Source organism: Odontesthes bonariensis, chromosome 7 (assembly GCF_027942865.1).
Source record: "Odontesthes bonariensis isolate fOdoBon6 chromosome 7, fOdoBon6.hap1, whole genome shotgun sequence".
In the NCBI taxonomy this organism is placed as follows: Eukaryota; Metazoa; Chordata; class Actinopteri; order Atheriniformes; family Atherinopsidae; genus Odontesthes; species Odontesthes bonariensis.
Window position 1 is genome coordinate 25,219,986 of NC_134512.1, and position 22,348 is coordinate 25,242,333.

Here is a 22,348-nt window from a genome sequence, read left to right on the forward strand (position 1 = left end):
TGTGTAATGCTAGTTATTTTATGTTTCATCCTGATAAAACAAAGAGATCTGCACTTGAAGAGATGTCAAATTGAACACAATCAGCTATTAACTGCATCTTAGTAAGCTTGAAACAGATTTTTTTTTTTTTTGCATGAACCACTCATCTTCCCATGGGAACAGTTCCACAAAAATTTAGTGTTCCTTGGGTATGAACAGTCAAATTTACAGAGAATTGAATGTTGTTAAACTGCAAAGAATATGCAATATATTCTGGTCTTCTTTCACCACATAATTTAAGGTGTATATAGCTGTTTCTTTTTTTTTTAAAAAGGTTTTATTTAGAGGACTTTCCTGTGACAAACACTGCGCCTTCTTAGCTGCCTTTAAAACATGGTAATGGTTTGCCTATTTGAAAAGGCAGTAAGATAAGGATTTGCATAATATGCTTAGTAACAGCCAGTTAACAGGCAAAGGATCACAGAGTGGGACAGCATTTCGAAGTGGTTAAATGCACTGTGGAGACTTGCTGGAGGTTTCATCATGTCTGTCTACAGAACAGATCAAATGCTCATGTGTCTTCTCATCGTTGCGATGGCAGGAGCAGAGGTGCAGGAAAGTATTTCACCAGAATGTAAGCAGTTCTTGTACATGGGGACGCTGCCACGAGGGCTTGAGGAGCAGCCACTTAAAAAGATTTGCCAGTTCTACGCGGGCAAGCCACGCTTTGTTACCCTCTACGACACCTTCACCCACATCCCTGTTTATTCTGCATACACGTTCAAGCGCTCAGATGGCTCCAAGAAGGTTGATGTGCCTTGGATGTACGAGCCGCAGGTAGGGTTGGTTGTTGGATAGACGGTCTCATCCCAGTGGGAATTTTCAAAGAAAGACTAATTCACTGTAAATTTGACCATTTTGTTTTTTAATTTATTTTTTTTGTTTGAACATTTTATCAATGTCATTCCCAACAGCTGTCCATGGTGTCTGGCTCCAGAGAGATGCAGCAGTTCCCCTCAGTAGATGTTCATAAGAGCTTTGAGGATTCTCAGGCCGTGCTTGACGACTACTCCAACACCGTGATCTTTGAACGCGGTCAGCTGAACCCTGACGAGCACCAGGCCGACTTGGGCGACAAGGCAGCCACATACACTTTGACAAACGTTGTCCCTCAAGTCAGAGAGTTCAACATTGGTCCTTGGAAAGAGCATGAGCACACCATACGCAAGAGGCTAAACAACTATTGCCGTGGAACTGCTTTTGCGATCACCGGGGTCACCACCTCAGGGCACACAATCCGCCGCCATAACATCAACCGCCTCGGCATTCCTACTTACCTCTGGTCGGCCTACTGCTGCCCTGACTATGACCACAATGCCCCGTTCTCCGAGCGCTCAAAGTTCCCTGCGTTTGCAGCTCATGGGCTCAACGACAGGGAGAATAACAGGGTTCAAGAGATGACAGTGCAGCAGCTGGAGGACTTCCTGAAGAGGGTAACTTATGTTGGCAGCTCCTTCCAGATATTTTATGATAACTGTGTACCTCCTAGCAGTGCTCTGAATCTCCCTTAAAAGAAGAATATAGAATGATACTCAGCTTAAGTATAGTTACACCAGTATCCAGTGCAGTCATGGTTAAAACATTCACATCTAAATTAACATTAAAGAATGTGCTGTAGATTTTTTTTTTTTCCCCCAATGTTACAGAGTTTCTTTGTCTTAGCTTTACCGAATTAACAGTGTACCCAATAATCCATAAAAAAAAAGGATTTTTTCCAAACTCCCCCACTGAAAAAACACAAGGCTGAAAACTCTGAAAAGCTACCTTTTAAACCTGAGGATATATTAGGTCAACGAGAAAGATACATGTTTTTATGTCTAAAGTTTGAAAAATGGAGAGTTCTCCATTATTACTCAAAATTCAGCTTTCATGGTGCATCAACAGGCTGTCGTTATACACAAATGCATCATAAACTCGCCGTCTACGCGGTTGTACTCCATTTGGTTTATCTCATGCTAACTGATCCACCAGTGTAGCTGGAAATGACACTCGCCTCTGTAGGCCTTTTGTTCAACACAGACTGATTAGACATGAGTTTTACATTTTTTCCTATGGCCTATTAACTGCAGCACTGCTCTGCAATTCATTTTCTCATTTCAATCCCACCAACTTGTAGTTGAAGGAATATGCGGTTCCCAGAAGTTCAATTTGAAATAACTTTGGTAAAATGTTTAACCCTTTTGTCTACACTTGGATCTACAACTGTGATATTATGTGCAAAACAAAAGATTCAATTAAATCTAAATAAAATGGGGTGGAAAATACTTTTGGATGTGGTCTCTCTGGTTATGTTTCGGTACCACAAGTCAAACATGATAGATATTAAACACAAAAACATAGCAATAATCCAAAGGAGGAGAAGAGACATTAACACAAGTTGGATGAAATGATTAGCAACCACATTTAGTCTCCGAGAGCAGCTGTATCCTGCCAGCTGGCATATGCCATTATGCCAGATGGTCAGCTCAACAGTGCCCATTTTGGACATTAACATGCTGATAAGAGCCCAAAATACATAAGTCGAAGGATATGTATCCGATGACCAGCAGAGGGGGACATAGCCAGTGTGATAAAGATCCCATTATGGTAAATTTTTTTATTTCCTTTTTTTAAATGTCCCTGTAGAAAAGGTAGAAGCTTAATTACTATATTACAAGATATCTGCATTCTACAACTGTGAGGTTACTATAGCAATGTCCATTTAAAAATACAATCGGACACAAACTGCATGTTTGATCTTGCCTTTTTTTATTTCTCTCTTGAGGATATTTTCCATTTCACAGCTCATAGCTAAAAGAAACAAACAAAAAAAATCTTATTTCTGTACAAATTAGCAGCTGTGACATCTTTACATAAAGGTTTACATAAATTGCCAAACATACTGATTCACTGCACTACAGAAACTTTTCAAAGTAAAAGCATCATAAAAAAAAGTTGAAAAATGATTAATTGTTGCTCTTTGTACCTCAAAGAAACTAACTTAAGGTTCATATAGAACCAAATTACTCTCTTACACACACCCACTTACACACACACACACACACACACACACGAACGAATGGATTACACTTAAAAACACTCACAAAAGTAAGTAGTCATAGAGGATAGGTGTTTGCAGCAGTCCAGTTCATTCCTGAAAGCGTTCAGGTCTTAGTTAAACCAGGTAGTGTTGAGCTGCGTCTGTTTCTTGATACTGGTGTCCAGCTTCAGGACCTCTCTGATCGCCATGGTAGCATAGGTCGAGGGAGGCAGGGAGAAGTCCATCTGAAGAGCGCGATACTTCCCCTCTGCCAGGAGAAATCAGCCCATGGACACAGGTCATTCAATTTGGTTGTATTAAAAATCATCATTGATGCTCCTATCCCACCAAAACCATGTGTCCAGGAATGGGTTTACACGTGCATATTAGAGGAAATGCTTTCATGCGTGTGTCCTTATCTACAGTATGTCCTTCAGTTTAACTGGACCCAAATTAAATCACCTCGTACTTTAACTTGTGATGCTTTAACAGGCCTAGACTGCACTTACCCTTGTTGAAGACAGGGGCAGGTTTGTTCTCCATTTTCTCAAAATCAGTATGCACCAGAGAGATCCTGGGATCGTCGTACTCAGTCACCTCCCTGTAAACAACGGCCAAGGAACCCACAACACACCAGTTTCTATTCCAGCTCGAAAATGTAGTATTACAGTGAAGACTTCCATATTAAATAAACTAAATTAAGTATCAAGAAGAGCAGCTGACCAGCTGACATCAGAGGGTCGGATGATTATGCGTCTGTAAGCTCCAGCAAGAGAGTAGTCCTTCACTTTGTGCCTCATGCTGTCGATGTCCAACCCGTCCATAGAAAGCAGCTCTCTGTAACCTTTCCCAACTGACAGAAACATGAAACCAAATTTTATGTCTCAGACCTACCATCCGAATAATCTCTTCTCTTTTATTAGGAATTCTGTCATTTAGATATTCAACTGTTTCAGCCACCATAGTTTGAGAAAGTCTTTGTTGGGTGCACCAGGTACATACTGTACTTAAATGTTAAGTATGTTAATTCTAACAACCATGACTTCATGTGATGTCCAAATAAAACCTAAATGACAGAGACATGGCTTACTGTGGTGAGTGGGGTAGATGACGTCAAACCCAGGAAGAGGCATCACGATGTCGTGGATGGAGTGACTCTCGGCCTCCTCTGCAGTCAGCACGTGTGCCGCGGCTTCAAAAACAGACCAGAAACAAACGTTAAGATGCCAAAATTGCAGTTTCAGCAGCGCTTTTCATAGATATTCACTTTTAAAACCAAATCCCATGACATGTGGTGAATGTTCCATGACTGATATTAGTTTTTGTCCATCTAAATGACTAAATTTTCTTCAAGTTGCTTCAATTTACAAAGTAGGTGGCCAGCTGAGGAGCAATTAAATGAAATTTATGGACCTCAGAGATGTGATATAAATACAGTTCTGTGGTCGGTCACTGACGCTGGTAGTGAAAAGATGCAGCTTTTTTTAAAAAAAATTTAAAACCATCCTTGTCTGATTTTAGAAGAACTTAAAAACTTTAAGTATTCATATAAAGTAATTGAGAACAGCTGAATCAAGTACATTTGTGAGGCCAGTAAAGATTCACACGTCCAACAGCTATGACATCAGTTAAGTCTGTAAGGGTTTAGTGTTCAGCCCGACTCGGTGTGGTCACTTTGTACAGGGTGCATGTACACCTGGCTTTGATCCTTACATGCGGTTTAGCCTGCATTCACACAAATGAACCTTTCCATTGTCCAGATAAGTTACCTGGATAGGGATCGCACAGTGATGCTGATTGTATTTATTCCAACAGCTACAAAGATTGCAAAAAAAGTCTAAATAGTCTAAAAAAAACAAGAATAAGGGGAATAAATTACTTCCTCTGAGCATCAGATCCCCCTCCACAGCCTTCAGGCCAAAGGCTTCGATTCTGCGGCTCACCATGGTGTTCCACACCATGCTCTGGTAACTGTGGATGTACATCAGGCGGTTGTTACGAGGGATCTAAAGAAAAAGGAGCAGTCACTAGCTGGTTTGAGTAACATTGTGGTTACTGTAAACATAATAAACCCTAACCCTCTTCATTTTACATTGTTATTTTCTCAACTTAGTTTTCAACCTAACAGCATTAATGATAGAAAACCAACCAGTCCAAAGGCAGTGATGATGTTTTTCTTGCCGTACATGGACAGGCCTCGAAGCAGCTGTCCTTCCACACAGCGCTTGTTGGGCAACTTTTTCAGCGCCGCCTCTGGGTCATTAGTCTTGGCCCATTCCTCTCTGCACCGGACCAGAAACTCTTTCTCTGCTGCGGAAAAGGAAACAAGATGAAGGGAAGTTTAAAAAAGTGTTTGACTCACTAGTCAATGCACATGCAGAGGAAAAGAGAACAAGATTTAAATTTTTTTTTTTTTTTTTTTAAATGATGAACTGTCTACCTCCAGGTCGAGGTTTGAGAATCAAATCCACCACCTCATTCCAGTCGTTTTTCAGAATAGCCCTAAAACAGGGAAGACAAAACCCGATTTCAATGCCAAATGGCACTTCACACAACCTATACCACACTGTCACTATTTGTGCAACTATTTCACCTGCCAACTTGGTATGTGGGTACAGCTGTGGTGCCAAAGCGCTGCATGCCATAGTAGTTAATGAAGCCCGTCTGTCTGAGGGACGTCATGGCCTGAAGGACCTGCTCATCTGTTCCTGAGATGTTCCTGATGAGCAACAGCAATAACAAATAAAGCTGTATGTCATTTTCATCATCAAACAGAGACAAACAGCACAGCATGTTTTCCCACTTCCTCCAATTATGTGAAAAACATGTGAAGCCGACATTGTTTGTAAGCAGATATTTTCCCCCAGATTTCATAATACCATGCTCCTTATTCCAGCCCACAGTTTACAGGTAAACAGCATCCAAACAACGGTAAAATAAGATGATGCATGCATTAACCACTCTGCTGACCTGATGACCACAGTGAAATGGTTTCCCTGGAGCTCCCCGAGCTTTAGAGGGTGGTTTTTGTAGCAGAAGTTTCCAAGCTTCAGGTTCATGAGGCACTTGTTGAGATGAGCCAACCTCTCTGCAGTGATTCTACGTGAACAGTGAAAAGGTGACTTAGAACCCTGGTAACTTTTATGACTAAATATGACAAAGATAGTCATTGATATTGTGTAGCACACGTCTGAAAAGGACTAGAAATTTGCAATCTACACAAAAAAATGAAAGAACGAATACAAACTCATTACTGTAGTGACGTTCTCACAGCATAACACACTCACTTGAGCACTGCTATCTCCTGCACAGTGATAGCCCTCTTGTCTTTTGTTCCCATGTAAGAGAACATATTGGGTCTAAGCCTGGAAGAACAAACATCATTATACATGTAACAGCTTTTCAGAACGACACTTTGACCTACTGTTAGCAATTCAATTCCCTGTTTTGTCATTAAATGATGGTTACTTACAACAAACAGAACATTAAAAAATGCCACATCCACACCTGAGAAACTTTGAAAGCACATTGATGGCTTCCATGGTGTCTTTGTTCTCTTTGTACAGGACAAAGTGGCAGAAACTGCCACGGTTCTTGGGCCAAAAGTGTTTCCGTGGAGCTTTTGCAGAGACAGAAAAAAAGGACCGTGTGATTAAAAATTGGTGGAAAATTGTTATATATCAAACGCTTTAAGAAGCCACAAAATAATTTAGCAACACCCCAACAGATTCTGTACTTGCATATGTTCCTAAACAGTGTGCCGAAAAAAAATAAATAAAAAAAATATATTTATATATTTCATCTAATCAGAATCTATAGATGAAATCATTATACTCCCACAACAAAACAGGTATATTTAGTTATTTCGCATAGCTCACACTAAAAGTTTGGATCAAATATAATTACCAACATGTAAATCCATAAGTTTACACTGGTTCCTCTTTGCTGCGTATAGAATCGGTTCTTACCTGCAGATGTTTTGACTTCTATCCATATGAGAAGAGCAAAGGGAGGATAGAATAATGTTACTGAGAAAGAGATTCTTAAATCTGAGGGGCAAGTAGGCAGGAGTGAAATCTCATGCATGAACCCGAGAGAAGAGTGCTGTGTCTAAACGGTCTGCTGATCACTGTTGTCCGTCAAATGGTTAATCGAGAATGACATCAGAGCATTCCACTGGACTAAAAGGTCGTTCCACAGCCAAAAACTCGCTAGTTAAAAAAAACTATGAGTTCAATTCCGAGCAGAATCATGCAGGTGTGTTGACATGCATATGCACGGTTGCATGCATAGTAATTTTACCGCAATGCAGCAGTTTAGATACAAGAAGTAAAGAGACCATGCAATCAACCATTTCTCTTAACCTAAAATTGATTTAATAGTCCAGAATTCTGGCCTGATAGTTGAAGTCTGAGATGAGGTTCTGTTGCCTCTCCACATACCTGCTAAGGCCTTCTTCCCAGCGACATGGTAGGCCACGATGAACTTGCGCCCGTCTTTCTCCTCCGTCTTTGTTTCCAGTCCAGCAAATTGAGTCTTGATGGCTTTGTGGACAAGCGTCCGCTTCTCTTTTGTATCATCCATTACCTATCGTTGTCGACCAGATGAGTAGAAACATTTCAGAGAACTCTCTAAATATGTTCACGGCTTGTTTTTCTTATCCCTTAAAAGGAGGCCGCACTCCTTTAAACGCACCTCGATGGACACATTTCCCTCTTTATTCTTGAAGAGCTGCAGCTCGCCAAGCTGCTTTTTCTGTTCCTCAGTCAGCACGTCACATTCCTTTTCAGGCTCTGGGACCTCCTGAAACAGACAAAATATGACCATAAAAATCTAAAATTGAATCATAAACCTTTATACGCTGCTGAATAAAACAATTTTTATGTTATGCTGACTGTTATGCTGATAGTATCATTACCAAATTTCTGAGTGTTTTTTTTTTTTTTAAACCAAGTGTACACTTGTCTCTGTGAGGCTCACAAAAATTTTTATTTTTATACATTCTACAAGTCTAAAATCTCATGTTAAACGTTGAAAGGTCCCCGTACATGCCATGTTAAGAAAAGTTTTAAGAGACGTGACATCTTACCTCAATGTCTGCTGGAATAGAGAGATCATCTAAATGCACCACCTTGCCTTGTTTGTTGATTTCATGTACAACAAAGTCAGAATATCTAAAAAACAAACCACAAGAAATCATCTGTTAAACAAACAAAAAAAACACCAAATACCTTCTAATCAATCTAAGGAAATCTTTCACCAACTCCAAGGGGACAAGCAAACCTTTCTTTCAGTATTCCTGAGAAGCCTTCATGGTCACTGACATACTTCAAGATGCCCACATCCACTTCAGTTAGGCCATGCTTCATCATGTTAGCAAAGGTCTCACCATCCTTCTCTTCATCACTTGCTTCCCCTTCAGGGTCTTGCTCATCTTGAGCACCCCCATCTTCAAGATCAATCACTCGTTTGGGCTTTTTTGAGGGAGCACTTTCCTCCTCATCCACTGGACAGCTTCTCTTCTCTCCAACGTCCGCAGAGAGAGGTCCAGGCTCTGATTCAGCCATCAGAGAGAATCTGGGACGACAGGGGGGAAATGCTTCGATTCAAACACAGCTAAAGCTGAAGGGACAATAAACTGATTTGACACTTTGCCACTAGTAATACGCCACGATTACAATTCCTGAATATTTGATGCAATCTAAAACTGTTAACATCAATACATTACATCAGCTCTACAGCTGGATTCTAACGCTTGTATTTATAAAAGCAACAAAGCATACTGACAATACCAGCTTAGAAAACGATGACTTACTGATTGTGGAGATGAGCAACGAGAGGTGGGTAATAGTAACGTCTGAGTATTTCCGAAAATCTTCTTATCTTCCACCCGTCAAACACTTGCACGGACTTCCTGACCGACCCAAAATTGAGGCATGCACTAAAACACAAAAACAAACATATTATTAAGAACTTAGCAAAACAGCTAGCACAACAGACTAGCTAACATCGCCAGCTAAAATTTACAGTTAAAGCAGTTTGAAAAATAACCGAAACGTCGCTGTTCAAAAGAGACAAAAACGCATTATCACAAAAAACCCCAGCATTTTATTTTTCATCCAAAAGTCCAACTAAACGTACCAGCATCTGATGATATGCAGAAAAGACCTGACACCGCTGTACGCCAGCTCTCCCCACACGTGTGTTAGTGGTTCCGGAAACACATCCAACCCTAATGCCCTCCCCCGACAAACATTTGCTGACAGACCTGTCAATCACGGAGGGATCGACAAGAACCACTTCTTTTTCATGTACTTTCAGTCTGCCTCATTTCACCTGGGATTATTTTACTTCTACCATAATCATTTTTTTAGACAGCTTTAACTACCTTGTAGTTACTTTTTGCAGACGAAACAACTAAACCACTGGTGAAATATGACGTAGCCCAATCCTTGTTACTGTATGTTGAAATATCTTGACAGTAAATCGAGTAAAATGAGAAGTGCTTTTATGGCTAATCTCATTATAATTCTGCGATGCAAAGACGTACCTGTAATGTCATTCTCGAGAACCTATGAAATCAGTCGTACTGTGACATCGTTACATGGCGTTCAACACAACTTTTAAATTATTAAGCGCGAACGTGTTTCAGTTGAAACATAATTAATTTTAGACAGCGACATGTTCAAAATAGAATTCATAGTCACATTGAAATTATTTAGAAATATTGACAATGACAGCGGCGCCGTGGCTTAGTTGGTTAAAGCGCCTGTCTAGTAAACAGGAGATCCTGGGTTCGAATCCCAGCGGTGCCTTTTCCGCAAGATGATACACCAATTGCATTATGGCAAAGTATCATTGGGTAATGATGCAATGGAAAGCATGCAAACGAAACTACTTTGTCCAGATATCTCCCAAATAGAAGTGTTTAAAAAAAAACATGGGTTGTACTTACATTACAGTATAAATGTCAAAAGCCTGCTGAAGACAACATGGAGTAAAAATATCTAAAAAAACAAATACATTCTGACAACAAGTTCAGCACTGGACTATGGTTCAAGGTCAGCTGTTCATCTGCTTCATCTTGGCTGTTACCCAAACCTTTCGTGTTTCCTGGAGGATCAGAGGGGTATGACTTTCTAACCTTTTCCTGGATGGACAGAACCATGACATATCTGGTTGAGGCAACCCAATGGAGCACCGTGGACAGAGCAGATAATACTCTGTTGTCTACAGCTTCGATCACACCAGCAGCCACCATTCTGAGCTGCTGTGGGGGGATGTTGAAGGAGGTGCTTGTAGAAGGCAACCAGAAGCCTTGCAGGACTTTTGGAACCACCTCCACCACCACCTCTCGTGGGCTGAGCAGTTTGCCGCTGGGGGCCTCTTGCTGCTGCTCAACCAGACTCCTGGCACACCTCTCAGCCTGCTTTATGAACCTTGAATGTCAGTTAATGTAAGTTAAAGTCATTCACAGTGACACAGAAACATCATAACGCCTGTACTTGAACTGATTAGAGATGTCTGTCAAATACAACTCACTTAAAGGAGAACTGCGGTATTTTCAACATTAAGCCTCATTTATGAGTCGTCTGCAATGTTTTAGAACCCCCCTCACCGCTTTTTTGATGTTTACTGCTGTCTCCGGTATTTGCCTAATTTTGATTCTTCTCAACCTGCTTCAGAATGGCAAGTACGGTGCATGTCCAAAAAGGTCCGTAAAAGCACCATAAACGTCCGTTTTCAAAATCATCAACTCACCGGAGTGGTTACTGGTGTGCACTGGTAATCCATATCAAATTTCGTTGCGAAAAGTTGCTTCTGTCGTGTTTTATTTGACATTTTGTACTGGATGTTCGTTGATATTACTCCGCCACCGCGAAGAAAATAGTGCGAGCATGAACGAGCTGCCAAAGATGTCAGCCATCTTCATTCTGGTGTTCACCTTCCACACCTGAAACAGAGAGGGACACAGATTAAGCAGACTGAAAATAGAATATGTACATGAGATTATCAAGTTTTATGTGGTAAAATCCTCATGATTGTGGTTTTACAAGCTTGAGAAAGGGCCTGGTGTCAGCTTCAGCAGAGCTCTCCAGATCAAACTCCCAGAGCCTTCAGACAGACAGAAAGTATAAGCTTCACCACTGCTCTCTCTCCATCATTACATGCAGAGTTCAAATCAAGTGCAGTGTATGTGTGTCAAATTACAATTGAACTTTTCAAATTACATGTGACCAAAACAGGAATAGGGCCACCTGACCAAATAAATCCTAGAGGTCAAAGCAGATATCAAGACATGGCATTAAAAAAAACAACGAATAGCCAAAGAAAAACACGTTACTTTTGAAATTTGAATCTGCAATGATAAACCTAGAAGTCATTAGTTTCAAATGCAAAAAACAGCCCCCTCCTCTTCCATTTTGCCTTTTCAATTACTGAGCATCGAGTCATGAAGTACAGTTTCAAGCATGACATACTTTTAACATCCTGCTGCCTGTTGTCAGCCCAACTATAATGTCAGAAGATTCATCGTATTTGGTATGTCTGCAGCATATGGGATATGTCCACAACCACACATAAATCCAAATTAATGAACTAAATCATCGATTTAGGGCCTACCTCCCCGCTCCTTTTCGCCATCTTCCCAGGCAATACATAGATATGTCATCGTTGAGAAAAGCGTGAAATTTAACATGAAAACTTCAAATTCAGTTAGCATGTTTTCTTTATATTTGAGCTTTTTAACCCAGCCTGCCAGAAATAAATCCCTGCTACATGTGAATTTGTTTACTGTGGCTCGAGTCCACGCCAGTCCGCAGGCTGTTTCCGCTTCCAACGGCAGAGGGAGCGCGTGTCAGCCAAAGGCGGAGAGGATAATGTGACTGAGTGCGTGCGTGAGGAAAGGGGGAGAGGATCCGGCTTCTGCCGCCGTGCTGCCCGCTCCTGCTGAGGGAAAGAGGAGGAAACATGAGCTCCAGGAAAGGTGCGTATCTCTCAGCCTCTGATTTGGCCTCGCTAATCTACTTCTGTTTTGTGTTGAACATGGAAGCTGGCGGAAGTCACGGATGCGCACAGCATATCAGGAGATGCTAAAACGAGGCTACGTGACCCGTGCCAGCCAGATTTAAAGCCTGATGATGATCTCTGTGTGTTGTCTCTCCCCCGTCCCTCCTACACCCTTCGCCGGACTTCGTTCCTGCCGATGAATGAACGTAAACCCCGACCAGCAGTGATGGCCATCCAGGCTAGAAAGAGGAGGCCGAAGGGGAAGAAGGATAAAGCGGGTCACCATCGGAGGTAAGCGGGGCTTTAGCGGTTACTGTGCCGCGGAGTGAGTGCGATATGGAGGGCACGGAGTGTTATGCTGGGGCTTAGTTTGTTGTCTCTCTCTCTGTGTGACACTGAGTGCGTTGGCGTTCTGTGGGAGCATATGGTACAAGGGATGCATTTCCATCCTCACAGGCTCAGCTAGTGTACGGGAAGTTACCGCGGAACAGTTGAGGATACGGCGGGGTTGTCTGGCCGGTGTGGTCCCTAACCTAATCTAACGGTCCCCACCTGAATCCCTAACGGGTGTGTCCAACAACATTAACAGCCTGCACTGTTCTCAGTTCAAAGGTCGGCTTTGACGGATGCAACAGCTCATTTCCGTGGTCCATTTGCAGCAGTTATGGCAGCACCAGACGAGTGAAACACCTCCCTAGATCGCCTGTCCGAGAATCTCTCACATGGTGTTATGTAACTTTTCTCCGCTCTGTGAGAGCCTTGTTCCCTGGTTTGTGACTTATTTTGTGAGGACAGCCTTGCAAAAACCTTATGGCTGGTATTTCTGCAGATGGATGGCGTTTGTGCAGTGGCTCTCTTAAGTGCAGGCGAATGGGAGCGCAGAGTCGGGGGCTTTCTTCATGGCGCGATGCTATTGGAGCGACGTCACCAGCAGCCGTGGAAGGCATCAGTTAGTTGATGCCAACGGTGTGGCCACCCCGGGGTGCTGCTGGAAGTGTAGCTGGAATTGTTAAACACCTGAAAACGGCGTACGTTTTGCGTCGTGTAGCTCATTGCATCACACAAGGATTCATAAGGGTTTGAACAAACCATGTTATTATGCCCCAGATATTTGTTTTTGCCCATTATTCATTTTTTCTTGCCATAATAGATTCAACACTATCTAAAAATGAAATTATTTAAAAACAATAGAAGATTGACTAAAACAAAGGTAAGTCTTATTCTCATATTTGAGATACTCGAACAAAAGCGTAATGTTTCTACCTGCTTAATGACTTAAACAGAGAATCGGCAGCAAAACTAAACTCCTCATTTAAAAAATAGTCTGGACAGGGTGATTTATTATTTTTTTTTTCCTATAGCAACGGTTCGGATGTTTGGACACTGAAGAGAGTGATTTCTGTGGCTTTGAAAGTGAGATTTTTGACCATTCTTGCTCGATTTTTGGATTTCAGCTCTAAATGTTACGTTATCTTGGTGCATATTCAGCTGTGGTGAAAGAGCCCCAGAGCTCCAGCAGCATCACTGAGCAAGCAGCACCAGCTCAAAACAAGATGGGGACAACATTCTGGAAAAGACAAAATTCAGTTTAAAAAAAAAAAAAGGGTTTTAGGTTTTTGAAAAATAGTATCATGAAGGGGAATGTCTCTCTGAGCGCAATTAAATCCAATGTTTCTAAAAAAAAAGAAGAGGAAGACAGAAACATTTTTTTTTTTCATTTGGAGTCCAGTAAAAAGCACAGGAGACTTACCAAACATTTAGAGGGGACATTTAGATTTATGGGGGTAGCCAAGTTGAAACCACGACCCTTTAGTCTGCTTGAGAATATGTGGCACGACGTAGGTTGATGTACGGCAGGAACACCCAGTGCCACCCTTAAAGGAGGTGGCACAGTTTTGCCTCGAGGGATGGCCAAAAATGCCAGTCGCTAGATTTGTCCGACTTATTGTGTCAGATATTGATAACGAGACTTTTTACCCGACTAAAAGTGTTTTTGCACCTTCAGAGTGGTAGGGCACATTGTGTTGATCAAATGACGCAAACCTCACAAATAACCAATTTAACTCGAGCTTGTAATGCAACATAATTGGAAAGATGTCAGATGGGTCGTAGCGCTCAGCATTTGTCTTGCTTTTACAAGCAAGTCATCCATTCTAGGGAACCCCTTGGTATCGGAGATGCTGGCATTTAAAGCGCGTGTTAAATGAGAGGTTGGTCTCTTTTTCACTGACTTCTTCCATTGGAGCGTCGTGTATGTTTAAAACGCAGAGCCACCGTGGCGCTAAAGGATGGTGGTCCCTCAGTGTTGGTTTTCCATCATGCAGCATTGCAGTGTGTGATGGTGGTTGTGTGAACAAGTTTATTTGCTTCATTTCCAGTCCCAGTTTATGCAATCTGTGTGTTGAAAGTGTTTATGGCGTGTTGTAAGGTGACTGTAGAAGAGTGTGTAACAGTAATTCTTTAATGCTATTTGATGTTATGTGTTCTGTTTGTTCTGGTGGAGGCTGAAAGGCCTCGGGTTCATGTGAATTGGGAAAGGAAAAGCACACTGTAACGAATCCTGCATTATCCTGCATTTCAACAGCTGCATCTCCACATTCACCCTCTCCTCTTTGCTTCAGCGCCAGAAATGATTGATGATGAGACAGTGATCAGACAGAGCTGATGAAATACTCAGAGGATTTGATTTAGGAAGTGACTGATTGTTGCCTCTTAGAACTGACGCAAAACATTTATGGCTCACTGGTTAAAGCACAAACAGAGCTGCTGGTCTGAATATGAAAAAAGGAGATCTGTGGCATGTGACATCGAACGAAAGGAAATGTGTGAGAGGGTCGCACATTTAAAGGTCTGCCTTCAGTTCAGCAACCCATCATTTTTAGGAGAAGTCGCTTACACGTCTTTTGGGCCAGTAAGTGAGGCTCCAGGTCAGCTGTATCCTGCACAAGTAGGAATTTTGCATTTATTAGCCTATGCAGCTGAATCCCAGAAAAACATCAGCAGCTTTTTCCTTGTTCCACTGCCTCTGTATGTCAGTCTTGAAGTCTTTTTTTGCATTCGGTGGCTAATACATGTCAGATAAACATCCATCCAACCGTTTTTCAAATCTGTTTAGAGATACTTATCCAGGTGGCTCAGGTTTACAATGGCATGAGAACAAGCAAACATCACCCGCTTACACACAAGCCCTGCACTCTCACAGTCTTCCATCTTCACCATTAAGCTTTATTTTCCACTTTGATCCAAAGTCATTGGCTGGCCTCTGCCAAAGGGCCTCATGCAGCTGAGATGGATTCAGAAACCACAACAAGCTCTTGTACACACACTATCGCACGCATTCCCACGACAAAAAGAACTTTGGATCTCCAGCATTATGTACCCATGAGGTTGGCTGAGTTTGACAGTACAAGGTGTAGGTCAGTGCATTTTCACTTAACTTTGATGTCCTCTGATTTAAGCAGATGCATCATCTCCTGTTTCAGCTGCTGTAGTTCATTCAGAAACACACACACACACACACACACACACACACACACAAAGACAGGAAGGGTTGTATGCGCATAAAAAGTTCCCAGCTTTATGAGATGTCCATCTGTCATGACGCCTGGACTGTTTGACATTTGACATGACCTCACTCTGTCTGGCCTACACACTAACAAACACAAGGGAAGGAGGGTTTTAAATACAGATCAGATGAGGACTTTACAGTGACCCTGGCTAGCTTGCGTGTGCATAATGTTTGTAGTTGCTTGTGTAGCCCTGATATTAGCAATCACATAGCATAACCAGCTCTCTTAGGTAAGTTTGAAGGCCCTGTGCACATCCATTGTAGTGCTTTTAACTTCAGATCAGGCGCAGTATAACCAGTCTGCCACAGAGGCCACAGCTGCTGTATGAGTGAAAGCCGAATATGAATACAACAAAAGTATTGAGAAAATAAGGTTTATAACGGGGGCCTCATTTTTTTTATTTAATTTGTGACACAACTATTTGTATATCCGGCGCTTTTTTTAGTAGCCTTACTTATGACCACTTATATTGGATATTTTCATGCAGATTTTTCCTGTCTCAGACTAACACACTGCACAGTAAAACCTTTCCTCTGCACTTTCCAGGGATTAATTGCTCCTGTTTATGAGGCAGAAGCTTGTTTTTGTCGGGGTTTTCAGTTTGAATCCCTCTTTGTTTGGTCTGTTATGCTTGCTAGCTCATGAGATTCCCTGCTCTGGGAGCAGAGAGCACTTGTTGTTCAGTTGCTGCTCTGTTTACGGCCTTCCTCCATTCCAACTGGGATTTCTCAACAACTAAGTAAATTACTCCAATAACCACTTTAATAGAATAAAGTGATTTAAAATTAAAAAAAAAAAAAAATCGAATAAGGTGATACAGGTGAATAAGATTACCCGTAATTGGGATTACATGTGATGTACATTTTCATTGTGCAAAGGTGCTTCATGAAGCTATTCTTGTTGATAAACTGGTGATGGTGGACAGCAAAAATTTAAATGTAGAGGCATGAACCGGCATTTGGCTTTTAAAACAACTTTTTTTTTTAGTTTTTAAAACAATTCTGATTAGTTGATGCAGTCCCTTTGCTGATCTGTGCAAGTGATAATACAGAAATAGCCTTTTTTATCTTGGTTCCACATGCTCAGTGTTGCTTTGACATGCAAGATAGTCAGCACAAGCAGCGAGTCAATCAGGAGTTCAAGTACATCTACATAAACGGCTGATCAGGGAAACCAGTGTTCGTTTGTACTTTTCTTAAGCGTAGAAACTACAGATTGATTATAGGCTCACTCTTAAGATTATCATCAGCTGTAGAAATTCAGCGCAACATTAAACGGCACGAAAATAACTGCTGAGTAACGTCAGTAGCTTTTTAGTAAGGTTTTTAATGCACCAAATATTATTTCAGCATCTTTTATCTGTGTGTAAAATGTGTACGCTTAACAGACGGAGGAGTTTGCAATTACTTGAGAGGGCAGCGGAGACACCTCTGGTTCTGCTTCCACCACACCCAGACGCATCTGCACCACATTTACACATCGATCGCAGAAACTGGCAAAGTCTAGAAATAAAACTTAAAATAGCCCGAACACAAACACGATGCTCTGTATCCCCGTCATGATCCATGTTGGGTAATGTTACTTTTAAAAGTAACTGATTAGATGAAAGGATTGCTGCCATTAAAAAGTAATTAGTTACTTTCTGTGAAAATACTTTCCAGTTACCAAATATAAAGGCACCTCTGCAATTTCTTGCATGCTTTTGTTATAAAGCCTGACTAAATTTACCTTTGAACAAACTGGCTGCTCTTCCTCCTCACACTGCTTATTCTATGGTTTGTAATCTGAAGCTCTGCAGGCTAACAACAGGAATGACGGCTGCAATATCCCCTTTATGGCGCTTTGTTAAATATTACTTTTACTTTTCAAATAAACATAAAACCCCTCATAAACCCAGTCATGCTCATAGCTCATAGCTCTTGTCTTTTTTTTTTTTTTACCCACAAATTCAAAATAATGAGGGAACTTCCTCGATCTATGACATCCCTCGAGCTGAGTGAGCTGCACATGCTATTTGATCTGCCATTCTCTGCCTCTCGCTGGCTGGCAGTTGTTGACAGACACCTAAATGTCAGAAGGACCCATGTGCACACAATTCAAGGTGTCAGGGACACTTTACCTGAATATTGGGGCTGCATGACATTAGGAAAAGACGTTATGTGATCTCATTCATGTGTACCGCAGTGAGGATATTGCAGTATATAAACATATAATTCAATGCATGCCATAATAACAAGGGCTGCATTCCTATCTGCACCTGTGGATGATTGCCATTTGTAAGAACATGCACAAAAGCAGCACTTCCTCTAAATGGAATGCAGCCCTCATCAATGCACTTGTGCTTGCCCTATTTCAAGACTAAATGTCCTTGCCGTATTGAAAATGCACAGGTTGAAACTGCAATAACAATGAATTTTCAATAAGTGGTGCAGCCCTACTGAGGAGATGTGCTCGCACATGGTTTATAAACTTGATTATTTTCTGGTGTACTCCATTTCCATCTGGCGTTTAAAGGCTTTTCCCAGCTTTTATCGCTTCTGTTCAATGTGTCGAGCGTGCATCATATACCAGGCTGGGCTAATACGAGCAGAGCTGTGGTTTGGCATTATTCATTAGATCTATTCACTGATGTGACATATTATTCACTCTGTTTGTGTGTGCGTTAGTGTGCATGCCGATGAAGATGTGGGACATCTTTTGGTGGACTTTTGTTTTGGTTGATGCCCAAAAGAACATTCATGCCAAGTTCATTTCACTTTTCACAGTTAATGCTTTGCTTTTGTTGTTCTTGGGAGTTCAGGTTCTCGCCTAAATGCTGCAACCCAAACTCACTGTTTTATTTCTTTTAGTTGATCAGGTTCAGCTGCTGATCAGCATCAGAGAGAGTCAGCATGTCTGTGTGTGTGTGTGTGTGTGTGTGTGTGTGTGTGTGTGTGACGAAAACAGATACTTGAACTGATGCAGCAGCAGAGGGGTTAAAAGCTGCCGGTGTTGATTATTGACTATTAATTTAACCCGCATAGAGCCAAGCAGAACAAAGACACGGGAGTCGTGTAGTACTCTACAGTAAGATGCAGAACTAATGCTACAGTAATGCAATTCTTGCAACATCTTGTACCAGTCTGTGACTTCTCTCTTCGTCCATTTTTACATCACAGGGCTGCATCTATTTGGCAGATTGAATGATTGAATGATTAGAATATTGAGTTTTTTTCCCCTGAACTTATTGATTTATAGTTTCATCTGGATTAAAAACATGAGATCATGATGCATGTCCAACGCAATATGTGGGTTTTTTTAACGCTGATTTGTAAAATTCTGTATTTTTTCACTTGAAATTACTTGCGGGTCTATGATAAAATGTGTACATTGTTGTTGATGGTCTGATATTAAAACAAAGTGCATTTGTCCCCGCTTTATTTTCTCATAGCAAACTAAAGGTGGAGCTTTTTGGGAAGAAGTGACACCAACTAAGTGATATGACATGCTGGATGCATGTTTAAATGCTTGTTAACTTTAATCAAATAAATCCTGTATTACTGTAACTTTTTAACATTGCTGTGTGTTTTCGGTGCAATCTTTTATCACCTTGAATCCTTTGAAGTGTGTGTCAGCAACCGAGCTTCTCTGTTCTCTTAAATGTTTTGTGTAGTGATTGATACTTTGAGTGCATGCTCACTCATTTCACCCTTTATTGAGTTTTGACTTTCACTTAGAATTAATGAATCACGGGACCTTTTGTTGTGCTTGTTGCCATAGAAACCCTTACTGGATGACTCGAGTGGACTAGCTGTAATAATTCATTTCAGAGCTTGTCCTTTCCACCATGATTACAGGCACAGCGATGACGCAGTAGTTTGGAGGAAAGGCTGATTAGAGTTGGCACCAGCTTAATGACAGCAAAACAAAGTATTCTGCACTATGGCCTCTTGTTTTCTAAAAAAAAAAAAAAAATCTTTTTCTTTTGTTGGTTACCCATCAGTTCTAGTGGGTCCTCTGGGGTGAGCTGATCCCACTCTCCAGCTGTTGCTTTAAGACTGTTAATGTTTTAGCTTTTCAAATTAGAGGATGAAAGATTTCCGGGCTGGAGCTCAAGTCTGAATTGCCTCTTTCACTGAATGGATCCGGATTAGCATACCAGGACATATTGGGGTTGTAAGTGTGAATGGCACATAAAGCGACACTAGTAATAAGTCATAACTTTTCCAGACAGCACGGGTGAGTCTAAATGCTAATATTCTTCTCGGTATATATCTGTCAGCTTTCAGTGCCAGGACATGAGCTGACTCCAACCACTGTATAGGTTTTTGTTAGGACACTTTTGGTTTACCCATTTTCAAAAGAATGAACCATCACTAACAACAATAAGTGGAACCCCCTGGCAGGCAGGATGGTCCCTCAACTTCAATCCGTCCCTCCCAATTAGCACGCCGTATCGGCACTCAGTCCACCCGCCCTGCTCTCCACATCGCCTTGTTATCTGACTGTGTTAGTCCAAATTTGATCTCCTCTTCCTTCCTAGCCTCCTCCTTACCCGACGAGTCGAATGCATAGTCTGTGTCATGCTTGTGCAGTCTGTTCCACAGCATCTGTCACTGCAAAACACAAATATGTAGACATCAGCATCAGGCTTCGTATTGTCTCTGGTGATCCTCTCGAGGGCTTTAACTGCAGCTATCTTCCAATTTTAGCTTGTTAAGAGTCTTCTCTTACTTTAGCTGGGTCTTCAGCATATGAAATGAAGGTCAGCCAGGCTCTTATTGTTGCTCTGGCTATACTGCCTGCTAACTGGTTAAATGCTGTCCAATGTGTTTGAATGCATTTAGTAGAATATGGCCACATGAAATGCTCCCTGCAAACCCCCTCCCCCTTATCTTGATGTTTCTGTCTGCACTGAAATAATCAGTAAATGTCAGTTCCCTTTGCAGCTGGGCATGCCCGAGCCTTGACAGAACCAACACCATGTTTGACCGATAAGTTGGTGTGCTTTTGGTCAATTCAAATCTATATTTTTCTTCTCCGCAATGCCCTCTTCCCACCATTTTTGAAAGAGATTCATTGAATCGATGATCATTTGTTTAATTACAGCTCATCTCCATATTTAACACACAGCATCGGAGTGATGTTGATTTTTCTCATCTAATCGTCGATAAAACAAATCAAATATCTCTCAAAATGTTGAGATATGGCCTGAAGACAGACTTTAGATGTATTGAGAATGTTTGTTTTCACTCATGTCAGATAGGCTTGCGATGCAAAATCTTCATTGATGTGCAGGTGGTAAATATAAGATCTGCGCTGGCTCCCTGGTTGATGGATTTAATCGACTCTCTGGGAAAAGCAGGAGACCAGCTGTCTCTCAACGAATCCGACTGCCGTTTTTTCTTTTTCTTTTTTTTTAAATAGGTGACCAGATGTCTTGGGCGTGTTCGTGGTTGGTTGGTTTAAGACTGGTGCACGATGTATCATTCGCATGTGAGAAAGAGCTCAGCGGTTTGATCTTTGGCTAGCAGATTTGCAGGAGTCAGCCGATAATGCTCCCCTCATCAATACTGCAGCCTGCCTGAATGGTGCTGATGGCGGGCGCTGAGAGCTGAGCATGTGAGCTGCATGTAGAAAGAAGGGGAGACGAAAGGGGGGGAGGGGGGGTGAGAAGCATTCTGAAAACTAGAGAGGTGGAGCAAAAGACAATAAAGAGTGAACAAGAGGGAGGGCGGAGGGGGCGAAAAGAAGAGTTTGCTCAGTGTTAGCATGTGTCTGGATAACCAATAGCAACAGGAAAGCTCGGGATAGAGAGAGTGAGTAAGGAAAGTGCGCACAGGGAATTAGAGGATGCCACAGTGCAGCTGCAGGCAGGAAATGAGGGTTAGCAAAAACTGCTGCGTTGGACACATTGGGGAGAGCACATAAGTTGCTGAATTTAGAAGTAGGATAAAAAGCTAGTTGGCCAGTTAATGCACAAACATGTCCTTTACATACTTCTAAATGCTCATGTTTGGTTTATGCCACGCCATTTGTCTTGAGTCATAGTCAAAGCCTTTGAAATGTGTTGTTGCAAGACAAACCTGAAGGAGCAACAGGCTCAGCACATTTCCGGAACCAAAGACCCATTTTGCTTGTTGGGTTCACGGTCTTGGCCACGGTTGAGCCTCCCCCGACACCCGCTGTCTGTCATCTTGCAGTTGTGATATGAAACTGATGTGACGTCATCCCCATAGCCACTGACAACCGGGCTGAATGACTCACCATCCCGTCTATTGAACCATCCCACATGCATTGAAATATCTAGAAACTTGGCAGACATAATGTTGAAATACATGCTTGAGCTTTCTTTTTTTATTAAACCTGCATAGAAAATTTGGGCCAGCACCAAAAAGCTGGAAATAGAACATTTCCACATACCTGTGGGAATGAATAACTTAACAGCAAACAGTTGTCTGTAAAAAAAAAAATAAATAAAAAATACAACGCTAGTTGATAAGAAAATATCCTTATGTAATTTCTGTGAATTTTCCTGTGTCTTTGCCGATATCCTACCATCTTCTGACAGACATCTCTTATGAGTAGAGCTGAAATGAATGAGCGCTGACTCATAGTTTCAAAGAGATTGTTTATGCTCCTCTTAGATCACTCATTTTTATAGACTGAATTGTAAGATGATATTAGCCATTTCCTCTGTACGTCTGAGTGGGAATGAGTTTCCCCTGGTGTC

General features: G+C 41.6%; 3 protein-coding genes and 1 non-coding gene across 9 annotated transcripts in view; 3 read left to right on the top strand and 1 right to left on the bottom strand.

The window, feature by feature from the left end:
* The first annotated feature begins 477 nt into the window (after positions 1 to 477).
* On the top strand, positions 478 to 2,303 carry LOC142384745 (endonuclease domain-containing 1 protein-like). The gene is made up of 2 exons (XM_075471047.1): positions 478 to 816; positions 954 to 2,303. Exons 1-2 carry the CDS (start codon positions 523 to 525, stop codon positions 1,548 to 1,550), a joined length of 891 nt encoding a protein of 296 aa, XP_075327162.1. The 5' UTR covers positions 478 to 522; the 3' UTR covers positions 1,551 to 2,303.
* Positions 2,304 to 2,766: 463 nt separating this feature from the next.
* pus7 (pseudouridine synthase 7) lies at positions 2,767 to 9,300 on the bottom strand. Of its 2 annotated transcripts, XM_075470288.1 has the most exons (18): positions 9,200 to 9,300; positions 8,874 to 8,999; positions 8,342 to 8,635; positions 8,148 to 8,232; positions 7,754 to 7,861; positions 7,501 to 7,645; positions 7,027 to 7,044; positions 6,566 to 6,677; positions 6,346 to 6,423; positions 6,029 to 6,157; positions 5,652 to 5,777; positions 5,499 to 5,560; positions 5,208 to 5,368; positions 4,938 to 5,064; positions 4,149 to 4,250; positions 3,782 to 3,911; positions 3,568 to 3,659; positions 2,767 to 3,326 (listed from the first exon to the last, which is right to left on the bottom strand). In XM_075470288.1, exons 3-18 carry the CDS (start codon positions 8,623 to 8,625, stop codon positions 3,190 to 3,192), a joined length of 1,896 nt encoding a protein of 631 aa, XP_075326403.1. In that variant the 5' UTR covers positions 8,626 to 8,635; positions 8,874 to 8,999; positions 9,200 to 9,300; the 3' UTR covers positions 2,767 to 3,189. The 2 variants fall into 2 exon arrangements, with proteins under 2 accessions (XP_075326403.1, XP_075326404.1); XM_075470289.1 differs by lacking the exon at positions 7,027 to 7,044.
* Positions 9,301 to 9,799: 499 nt separating this feature from the next.
* On the top strand, positions 9,800 to 9,873 carry trnat-agu (transfer RNA threonine (anticodon AGU)). Its single transcript has one exon. It is a non-coding gene; the product is annotated as a tRNA-Thr (tRNA).
* A 2,041-nt stretch (positions 9,874 to 11,914) lies between these two features.
* Positions 11,915 to 22,348, top strand: part of srpk2 (SRSF protein kinase 2) — a 62,762-nt gene continuing 52,328 nt past the window's right edge. For 3 of the 5 annotated variants that reach the window (XM_075470290.1, XM_075470294.1, XM_075470295.1), the window contains exon 1: positions 12,093 to 12,358. In XM_075470290.1, the coding sequence (XP_075326405.1) occupies positions 12,264 to 12,358 (95 nt within the window). In that variant the 5' untranslated portion in view covers positions 12,093 to 12,263. Of the gene's footprint in view, positions 12,045 to 12,092; positions 12,359 to 22,348 lie in introns of those variants that run through there. The other 2 variants (XM_075470291.1, XM_075470292.1) reach the window with 2 other exon arrangements.